Here is an 11341-nt window from a genome sequence, read left to right as displayed (position 1 = left end):
GATTTATTTTTATTCTGAGAAATTCAGTAAGAACCTACCGATACACATGACCATGACCTGATATACACGTTACATGACATCGGCTAATTTGTATGAACACACGAGGGTAACGGCCAAAATCGTTCATATTCTAAAAGGAATATACGAGATATTTGCTTAGGCCGGTAGCAAGATTTTCACAACACATTGACAGCGATATAAGAAAATGTAACAATCTCTCTAATAAGAGAGGAGAATCTTATAATTTAACATAACAAAAATATAAAATTCGAGGATAATATTATAACAAGAAAGAGAGCTTATGACTTATGATGATAGGCAAATTGTATATTCAACTAAGGACTAAGGAGACGCCACATAAAGCAGAAGGAGATAGAAGAAACGTTTGTTGACCAATGACTTGATGACTCAGAAGCATGTGAACATAAATAGAGACGTGTAAGAATCTCATTGGCTGCAGACAATTTCTATTTGGGCTTCACTGCCTCATCTTCTCTATATAATGAAGTAACACCGCAATGGTCTCTTTAACTAAGTGTTTCCTTTTTTTTAACTCTTTAAGAGAAAATAACTTCTTAGATTTGAGCTTTCTGAAGAGATCCTCAGGATGGCCGGAGGAGGATTTGCCACTTCGGCGAACGGAGTGGAGTTTGAGGCAAAGATAACTCCTATAGTCATCATCTCTTGCATCATGGCTGCTACCGGCGGTCTCATGTTTGGTTACGACGTTGGTGTCTCCGGTAAGAATATTCAGATCTCTTAATTAGGTCTCTTTCTATAGGTATAATACAATCCTTTTATCTTATACTACACAAAAAGTAGAGCAAGTTTTAAATTTTATGGATACATAAGTTTTTTTAGTGCAAGTTTTCTCAAGTAATGATTTTTGCTTATGTTTTCAACTACCACCAATAACTTCTTTGGTAGAACCATTTCACCTAACGTATGGAGGACTAATTGAAAGAAAAAAAACACTTTATCAAAATGAATATTCACTAACTAGCTCGATGTTAATTAATTAGTTCAAGTAAGAAAATAATCTAAAATCTTAGCTTACAAATTAAAGTTTGGCAACTAAAAGATCTAGCTAGCTAGCTAGACCGTCCTCGTTTGACTAGTATATTGACAAAATTAGTGTCATAGGGTTTAGTTTTCCTCTTTGTTTTGGCATAATTGATTCCTTTTTATTTTGTCGCATACACAACACATATGCTCAATGTTGGATTTGAACATTGGTTATGACACATCAACATTAATAAACAATATTTTGGGCACTATGATAGTATGAGTATCTTCTAAGTTCAAAATCAGCTTAAACGGTAAAAAATTAAATGGTTTTACATCGTCAATATGACTATGCAGGTGGAGTGACATCGATGCCAGACTTTCTCAAAAAGTTCTTTCCGGCGGTTCACAGACGAGTAGAAGCCGGAGCCGACAAAAGCAACTACTGCAAATACGACAACCAAGGGCTACAACTTTTCACCTCATCTCTATACTTAGCCGGTCTAACCGCTACGTTCTTCGCTTCATACACGACGAGAACGCTCGGACGAAGGCTAACTATGCTCATAGCCGGCGTTTTCTTCATCATCGGTGTGGCTCTCAACGCTGGGGCTCAAGACCTAGCCATGCTTATCGCAGGCCGGATATTGCTTGGTTGTGGAGTTGGATTCGCTAATCAAGCCGTTCCTTTGTTCTTGTCGGAGATTGCACCTACTAGGATCCGTGGTGGTCTTAACATTCTCTTTCAGCTTAATGTCACTATTGGTATCCTCTTTGCCAATCTTGTCAACTATGGAACCGCCAAGTAAATATCTCTTCCTTAATACTTTTTTCTATTTTTATCTGATATATAATATGAAAAAAATGAGTGGAAACTAAACTTAGGGTTTGAGATTTTTTTAAACGAAAAATACATAATCCAAATTAATATATGGTGGCCATAATTTTTGAAGTTTTTGCTTTAACATGACACTATTGAAAAATATCCACATGACTTGTCTCTTTCACTTCACACAAACCTTAATTTGTTGTTAAAGAAAAAGAAAAGAAGATTTCGTTTCATGTACTTTCTAAAGTTATCCAAATTTACTGTTCTTTTTTTGTCAAACTTTTTGGCTGTCTCCCGTGTTTGTTTATATTTATTTATAACCTTTTCAAAATTTCAGACCTTTTTCATAATATTATCATTAAAAAAAGCATTTTAACTTTATAAATTTCGACAAATTTTTTATATATTTAAAATAAGTAGATCAAAAAAGTCGTCCGCGATTTCAGCAAATTCTATCCACATGCCTACGTCTCACTGAACGTAGTCGTCGCTAACAATTGTTTTTTCTCCACGTTGACTTTAAATGCTTACGGTGATCTGTCACGTAGCTAGCTAATGGGCTTATATGTAGGCCTAAAGGCCCATAGTGGAGTTAAAACTGAGTCCGCTAAATGAATTTTGAAATGTTTGCAGGATTAAAGGAGGATGGGGATGGAGATTATCCTTAGGTTTGGCTGGAATTCCCGCGCTTCTTCTAACGGTCGGAGCTTTAATGGTGACGGAGACACCGAACAGTTTAGTCGAAAGAGGTCGTCTCGATGAAGGTAAAGCTGTACTCCGTCGTATTAGAGGTACCGATAATGTCGAACCAGAGTTTGCTGATCTACTTGAAGCTAGTCGACTTGCTAAAGACGTTAAACACCCTTTTAGAAACCTTCTTCAACGTAGAAATCGTCCTCAGCTTGTTATCGCCGTCGCTTTACAGGTTAGTAGTTGAATCCTATTTGGAGACTTTAAACAGGGCTCTTAATTTAGGATCAAGAAACCCTAAATTGTTTGTCAAGTTTCAATAATTTCGATTCCATTGTGTTCAATTTTGAAAGTTTACAAAGTAGGATTTGCATTTGATGTTTATTTTTTTTTTATATTTGCAGATATTCCAACAATGTACTGGAATCAACGCGATTATGTTCTACGCACCTGTTCTGTTCAACACATTAGGGTTTGGCAGTGATGCTTCTCTTTACTCTGCTGTGGTTACCGGAGCAGTCAACGTGCTCTCTACTTTAGTCTCAATCTACTCCGTTGACAAAGTCGGTCGCCGGGTTCTACTCCTTGAAGCTGGAGTTCAAATGTTCTTCTCTCAATTCGTAATCGCCATCATCCTCGGCATCAAAGTCACAGATCACTCTACAAATCTTTCCAAAGGTTTTGCAATTTTAGTCGTGGTAATGATCTGCACTTACGTGGCTGCTTTCGCGTGGTCTTGGGGACCGCTCGGGTGGTTAATCCCGAGTGAGACATTCCCTCTAGAGACACGTTCCGCGGGACAAAGTGTGACGGTCTGCGTTAACTTGCTCTTCACGTTTATTATCGCTCAAGCTTTCCTTTCCATGCTTTGCCATTTCAAGTTTGGGATATTCATCTTCTTTTCGGCGTGGGTTCTGATTATGTCTGTGTTTGTGATGTTTCTACTTCCTGAGACTAAGAACGTTCCGATCGAGGAGATGACTGAGAGAGTGTGGAAGAAGCATTGGTTCTGGGCTAGGTTCATGGATGATGACAAAAATCAAATGTTTGTGAGTGCTGAGAAGAGTAATGGTAAATCTAACGGCTTTGATCCTTCAACACGGCTCTAAATTGGTTTAAGAGTCATACCGAAGTAGAAGCAGAAGAGAGTGCATCAGAGCTTGGTAAATGCACCAAATAGAGAAAAGGAAAAGACAATGTACTAAATTTCGTTACTTTGAACTATGTTTGTGAATAGGTAAAGTTTTGTTTTGGCTTTGTTGAGTATACCAATTCTGGCAAGTGTTCTGTTCCTTCTATGAGATAATGAAGATGTATATTTAATAGTCCAAGTTCTCCTTATTCATATTACATAAACAGATGTTTTATTGGACTATTATGTGCATATTAGTCAACACATTAGCGATTTTGTTCCCGCACGACAAATATGTTTGATTTCTTATGAAACAGAACCGTACGGTACGGTGCGATTCCAACAGTATATTTTTGTTACGATTATAACCGCACTACATTTCAATAATTTCATATATAGTAATTGAAAATAGGTTTAGGTTGATTTTAAAGTCGACGTTAAGACCAACATGACATACATACGCACCACTCACATTCACATACCTCACATATTGACAACGATATAAAAAAATGTAGCAATCTCTCTTATTAGAGAGGACAGAACCTTACAATTTAACAAGACTACAAATATAATATTCGAGGATATATAATAACAAGAAGAGAAGACTTACGACTTATGCTGATAGGAATTAGAAAAATAGTATATTAACCTAAGGACTAAGGAGACACCACACAAGGGCAGATAGAGATAATCAGACACGTTTGTTGACCAATGACTTAATGAATCAAGAGCATGTGAAATAAGAGACGTGTAAAAATCCCATTGGCTACATACAATTTCCCTGTGTGCTTCACTGCTTCGTTTTCTATATACTGAGTCTGAAGTAAACAAACATCCCAATGGGTCTCTTTAATTAAGTGTTTTTTTAAAAACCCTTTTTAGAGAAAATAACTTTTAAGTTTCAGCTTCTGAAGAGAGATCTTCAGTATGGCCGGAGGGGGATTTGCTGCTGCTTCGGCGAACGGAGTGGAGTTTGAGGCAAAGATAACTCCTATAGTTATCATCTCTTGCATCATGACGGCAACCGGAGGCCTCATGTTCGGCTACGACATTGGTGTCACCGGTATTAATATAACATGTGTTATCGTGTACTATTCTATATATATATTGTACTAGATTAAAAATCTGCGCTATGCCGCGATTATTTTTGTAAATTAAGTACTAATATAAAATACTTTAGAACAAATGAAATTTTACTTACAAGTTCAACGTTAAATGCGAAAAACAAAATAATCTAAAATCTTAGCTTTCAAAAGTCTGGCAATTAGAGATTTAATTCGCTCTTGATTTAATAGTATAGTGACAAAATAACTGTCATAGATTTTAGTTTTTTAATTTTTATTTTATATGAAATAAAATAAGTGTGACTCCTTTTTTTATTTTTCACTTGTGCTCAAAATCGAATTTGAACATGGCTAATCCCATATAAAATATTAATTTAGTTCTGAATTAGGTTAACCAGTAAAAATATTAAGATGGTTTCCCATCATCAATATGGCTACACGCAGGCGGGGTGACAACAATGCCGGACTTTCTCAAAAAGTTTTTTCCGGTGGTTCACAGACGTGTAGAAGCCGGCGTAGACAAAAACAAGTACTATTGCAAATACGACAACCAAGGGTTACAACTTTACAAATCCTCTCTATACTTAGCCGGTCTAACCGCAACACTTTTCGCTTCATACACGACGAGGAGGCCCGGACGGAGGCAAACGATGCTCATAGCCGGTGTTTTCTTCATCATCGGTGTGGCTCTCAATGCGGGGGCTCAAGACCTAGACATGCTTATTGCTGGCCGGATATTGCTTGGTTGTGGAGTTGGGTTCGCTAATCAAGCCGTTCCATTGTTCTTGTCGGAGATTGCACCTACTAGGATCCGTGGTGGTCTCAATATTCTCTTTCAGCTTAACATCACTTTTGGTATCCTCTTCGCCAATCTTGTCAACTATGGAACCGCCAAGTAAATATCTATTCAGTATTCCCTAATAGTACTCTTTTTCATGAATGTTTATTTATTAATAATAGGGAAATGTGTGGAAATGAAATTAGGGTACGTTAAAAGTAAAAATTGATTTTCATACGTTTTATAATCATCATTTTTTTTATACGGTTCAACTTATTTCGTCAACCATTATTTAGTTTTTTTTTAACGACTTCTTCGTCAACCATTATTTAGTTATTCCGTGATTTTGTTGTTTATCCAACATATCGGTAGGAGCCAAATTCTTAGAATTTGAAAAAATTTCACGGAAAAAATTCCAAATTAATATATGGTTGTCATAATTCAGTATTTTTTGCTAGAAAATGACTCTATTAGAAAATATCCACGTGAATGTCTCTTTCACTTCACACAACCTTAATTTATGCAAAAAAAAAAAGATATCGTTACATGTACTTTCTAAAGTATTCCAAATTTTGTGATTGTTATTGTCAAACTTTCGTTTATTTAAATTTATTTTTAACTTTTTAGAAAAAAGGTTCTTCATATCAAATTCTCACCAAAAAATCGTTTTAACTTTATAAGGTTTATTTGGAACAAAACAAATTATATATATTTCCAAATGGAGCTAAATAAAATTTGAATTGTTTGCAGGATTAAAGGATGGGGGTGGAGGTTATCGTTAGGTATGGCGGGAGTTCCTGCGCTTCTCCTAACGGTTGGAGCTTTATTGGTGACCGAAACACCGAACAGTTTAGTCGAAAGAGGTCGCCTCGATGAAGGTAAAGCCGTTCTCCGTAGTATCCGAGGTACCCATTATGTCGAACCAGAGTTTGCTTATCTACTCGAAGCTAGTCGACTTGCTAAAGAAGTTAAACACCCTTTCAGACACCTTTTCCAACGTAGAAACCGTCCTCAGCTTGTCGTTGCCCTCGCTTTACCGGTCAGTACTATCGCTTCTTTGTGGTAATTGAAGTGATTTTGTTGTAGAATTTGAAGTCAAAATAAGAAATTTATCTACTAAGATTCTGCTGTTGATGCTGATCCTTTTTTCTTGTGTGTGTAAAATGCAGATGTTCCAACAATGTACTGGAATCAATGCGATTATGTTCTACGCTCCTGTTCTGTTCGATACTTTAGGTTTTGGCAGTGACGCTTCTCTTTACTCTGCAGTGGTCACTGGAGCAGTCAACGTCCTCTCCACATTAGTCTCAATATACTCCGTTGACAAAGTTGGTCGCCGGGTTCTATTCCTTGAAGCTGGTGTCCAAATGTTCTTCTCTCAAGTCGTTATCGCTATTGTCCTTGGTACCAACGTCACTGACCACTCTACAAATATCTCCAGAGGTTTCGCAGTTCTAGTCGTGGTAATGATCTGCACTTATGTTGCTGCCTTCGCCTGGTCTTGGGGACCGCTAGGGTGGTTGATCCCGAGTGAGATATTCCCTCTAGGGACACGTTCCGCTGGACAAAGTGTGGCGGTCTGCGTTAACTTGCTCTTCACGTTTATTATCGCTCAAGCTTTCCTTTCCATGCTTTGCCATTTCAAGTTTGGGATATTCATCTTCTTTTCGGCGTGGGTTCTGATTATGTCTGTGTTTGTGATGTTTCTACTTCCTGAGACTAAGAACGTTCCGATCGAGGAGATGACTGAGAGAGTGTGGAAGAAGCATTGGTTCTGGGGTAGATTTATGGATGATCACAATGATCAAGTACTTGTGAGTGGTGGGAAGAGTAACGGTAAGACCAAAGTAGAAGCAGAAGAGAGTGAAAAAGAGGTGGTAAACAAACCATAAATAGATAGAGGAAAAATACAGTTTTTAACTTTCATACAGTGTTTTACTCAAACTGTGTTTGTAACTAGGTAAAGTCTTTTTTGTTTGTTTTGTTGTGACAGTAAGTACTTGTTAATGACATCGGCCTTGAGTTCCATTTCCGACAAGTGTTCTATTTTCTTTTTCAAAATGATAATGTATATTGCGATGTAGAAATGTGCAATTGTTGATTGTCTAGCTACGAACAAATGGTAGCAATGTTAATGGACCGAAAATAGATACACTAGTTTTGAAGTTACAGTCCGGGCTGAATCCATGCTGCAGTGATCAAATTGAAGATATTATACTTAATATGAAGTTGGCAACAATAAAAATAATGTATCACATAAATAGAATTTGAATGGTAAGGAAACTATATATGTTACCAAGATGTAGGAGGAAGAGTAACTGAGAAGTTCAAATATTAAAAGATGATTCAAAACATTAGCACACCAACTAACTCACCATTCTTTCCTTGCAAGCCTTGCAAACTTTAAACCGTGTGAACACTTTACAACTTATAACGATTACCGTTTTGTATATGTTTATTTATTTGTGTGTATGTCTTTTTTTTCGTTATTGAGGAGAACTTTTACAAATTTATGAGTTTCAACCGAAATGGATTGACCATATTGTATACATTATTAGATTAGATTCCAACTTAAAGTTCGCAAGAGATTCATAACAAAGAAAAAAAAAAAAAAAAAGAGAGACTCCTAGCACCACTCATCAATATAATAGTTCTTCGAGGTCATTCATGTCACAGAATCTAACTACAAAAATTGACGGATCAGATGGATATTTAGGTTAAGCTAATCAAAGTCTTTGGTGATTTCAATTATGTCAAGATTTATGGTTTCCAACTTAGAATTATTTTATAATATGTGGATATGCATGGATTGATCTTACCGTCCACTTCAGTGAATATGTATCATGTCCTTTTTTAAAGTTTTAAAGAAAGAAAGAAAAAAACTCCATTATTCGATTTCAGCCAACTTAATCAATATATATATATCAAGTCAGTATTAGAAATTAAATTCAACATTAATAAAAGATAAACAAGTAAAGCAAGCAATCTTTGTCGGTATTTTGCTTTTTAGACACTCCTTTCTCCAAATTAGCCAACTAACCAATAAAGATCAAGTGACCTCTTCATACATACGCACGTACCACTCACATTCACATCCCTCCTTCTATATATATACAGGCACACAAATAAAAGAAAGAGAGAAATTAAAAGGAAACGACCTTGTGGGGCTCTCGACCAAAAAAGAAGAAGAGGAGTGAGAGAGATATATAGAGAGTAAATCGATGGCGGCGAGGATAGTTTCGGCTTTGGTGTGTTTGGTGGTCATGGGACGGCTGAGTGGAGCGGCGGTATACAAAGTGGGCGACTCAGCAGGCTGGACAACCATAGCCAACGTAGACTACAAGCTATGGGCGTCTACCAAAACTTTCCACATTGGTGATACTGTTTGTGAGTTCCTTAATCTTCTTACCATTACCATGAGCAGATCTTGAATGTAATACTTACTTCGGAAATTGGGGCCCCTCCAGCAATCTTAATTCTTAATTAGTGCGTACGCTTTAGGTGTAAAGTATTTTAAAAGAGTACCACTCACGCACTAATCATTATGACTTTTTTAACTCACAAATATCATATATATCTCTATACAAAAGTGTCATTTTTGATATTTTCATGATTTCATCATATAAAAGTATAAATGCATGGTTATTATTACAACATTGGTTTGAAGCTGACTTTAAAAATAGGGTTCTTGATTAACATCTTATTGAGAAATTTAGATATAAAAACTATAATTAAAGTTTACGGGCCAAACTATGTTATGATTTTTTTTCCGTTTAAATGTTAAATTTATTAAAAGAATACATGGTTAATTACAGAAGGCTAAAGTGGTTTTTTTTTTCCTTGTAATGATTTTTCGGACCATGATATAATGTGAATTTGTCTTTTGTAAGTCAGTTCTATCAAATTTATCGTTTTATAGAAAACTATTTCAATCTAGAGTCAAACTTAACTATCTCGAAATCCGTACTGATTTTAGACAGGCGTAGCCGAATTGTCATCGATAAATGAATATGATAAGAATATACAAACATAGACATGGAGCATATTGTCATTTATCATTAAGACAATATACACACGTATACATAAAACGAAAACTAATTTGATTTTGACAGTGTTCGAGTACAACCCACAATTCCACAACGTAATGAGAGTGACGCACCCAATGTACAGAAGCTGCAACAGCTCAAACCCAATCTCCACCTTCACCACCGGAAACGACTCAATCACACTGACCAACCACGGCCACCATTTCTTCTTTTGCGGCGTTCCCGGCCATTGCCTCGCGGGTCAGAAACTTGACCTCAACGTCCTCCTCCCTGCCTCCTCCACACCAGTCTCTGAACCACCAACCTCATCCTCCTCTCCTCCTCCGTTGACTACTACTATTCCTGCAGCCGGAGTCCCCGGACCTTCTCCTAACCTCAGTGCTTCTCTCCCGAGTGTGGCGGTGGGTCGAGTTGTGACCATAGTAGCTCTCCTAGTCTCTTTGGTCTTTGCAAATTTTGCTTCTTAATTAGGACTATATACATACATTGGAGCCGTTGCATATAAGGTTTTTGTTTTGTTTACATATCATTCTGACATTCTCCCAAGTTGTTCTTCTATCTTTAATCTTCCAATGATTCAAAATGTGAAGATGCCCCGTCAATAATATATATACTACCGATTTAATTCGTTAACAATGCTAGTTTTCATTTAATTCCCCCCCCCCCCCCCCCCCCCCCCCGTCTATAACTCCCAGAGATATTATATTTTCAAATTTGAACTTGAGTTATAATACAAACCTGTTTGGAGAAAGAAAAAAAAAAATTTGTCTAGGCTCGATCATGTGATTGCATAATATGATTGGTTTCTCTTTTCCTTTTTTTTCTTCTTCTTTGTTTTCTATTCTAACTAGAACTCAGACCTCAAGGTAAGATTATTATGGGTGTGAGAGTTTTCCTCTCTAGGCTTATACAAAGCTCTCTTCAAATTAACTCTTTTATTCAATAATCGATTATCTATACATGTGAGAGTTGGATCCTTTTATAAGAGATAATCAAATATAAAACTAAGGAAAGAAGATAAACACCAAATATTCTAATCCTAATCATAAAAGTAAAAAGTATATCTTCCTTCAAAATAAAAATAGAAAATTAACATAAATCCTAATAGAGAGCTACGTAAACACCTACGTCAAATCCGTAACTTGTTGGGCAAGAAACACAACACCTAGGCCCAACAATAATGAATAATACGCTGTTCTCTTCCATGGATTTGACCGCATTTATCCATCGCCTTTTTTTCCATTCTTCTCTTCCACTGATAATATTTCACACGTACAGAAATATAACCTTGTTTCACCGTACTAAACTTAATTATCCAATAATAATCAAAGCTAAGTGTAATGATTAATATTTGACTTTTCCTCGTAGACGCCACATTTTCTTCGTGAGATGAGATCAATGGGCCTTTAGTTTTAGAAGCCCATCTTCCCCAAGGTGTCACCATCTTCATCCTCGAATCTTTTCCTACAAAGTTAAGATCACTGTCTTCGTCTTTAAGAAGATCGCCATGTCTATAACAATCTGCAGTATCATTGTTATCATCATCGTCTTCCATATCATTGGTGTTGAAAAATCATCCGAGAACTTGGTACATGACGTTCAAATGAAGAACTATATATATCTTGTTTAAAAACTCCAAATATGCATATAATAGAACAACTATAAAGTTTTGCTTTCTGATATTTCGTTAGTTCTATTCTATGTTATAATAGATGCTGATTGTGGTTACGTGTGACGACTGACACAAAATAATTTTATTTTATCATCTTCAACTTCTATAGCATTGGCGTTGACAAA

At 36.4% G+C, this 11341-nt stretch overlaps 3 protein-coding genes across 3 annotated transcripts; all 3 read left to right on the top strand.

Moving 5' to 3' along the window:
- Positions 1–308: 308 nt before the first annotated feature.
- On the top strand, positions 309–3849 carry LOC104706959 (sugar transport protein 13). The gene is made up of 4 exons (XM_019228419.2): positions 309–740; positions 1363–1810; positions 2468–2759; positions 2929–3849. The coding sequence occupies exons 1-4, from the start codon at positions 608–610 to the stop codon at positions 3631–3633; spliced, it is 1578 nt and encodes a 525-aa protein (XP_019083964.2). The 5' UTR covers positions 309–607; the 3' UTR covers positions 3634–3849.
- Positions 3850–4330: 481 nt separating this feature from the next.
- LOC104706957 (sugar transport protein 13) lies at positions 4331–7528 on the top strand. The gene is made up of 4 exons (XM_010423200.3): positions 4331–4719; positions 5165–5615; positions 6249–6537; positions 6668–7528. The coding sequence occupies exons 1-4, from the start codon at positions 4584–4586 to the stop codon at positions 7388–7390; spliced, it is 1599 nt and encodes a 532-aa protein (XP_010421502.2). The 5' UTR covers positions 4331–4583; the 3' UTR covers positions 7391–7528.
- A 1058-nt stretch (positions 7529–8586) lies between these two features.
- On the top strand, positions 8587–10177 carry LOC104706956 (mavicyanin). Its single transcript, XM_010423199.3, has 2 exons — positions 8587–8885; positions 9611–10177. Exons 1-2 carry the CDS (start codon positions 8720–8722, stop codon positions 10009–10011), a joined length of 567 nt encoding a protein of 188 aa, XP_010421501.1. The 5' UTR covers positions 8587–8719; the 3' UTR covers positions 10012–10177.
- Positions 10178–11341: the final 1164 nt, after the last annotated feature.

This window comes from Camelina sativa, chromosome 8 (assembly GCF_030686135.1).
Source record: "Camelina sativa cultivar CO46 ecotype springtype chromosome 8, ASM3068613v1".
Taxonomy (NCBI): Eukaryota; Viridiplantae; Streptophyta; class Magnoliopsida; order Brassicales; family Brassicaceae; genus Camelina; species Camelina sativa.
This window is presented reverse-complemented; position numbering and strand designations above follow the sequence as displayed.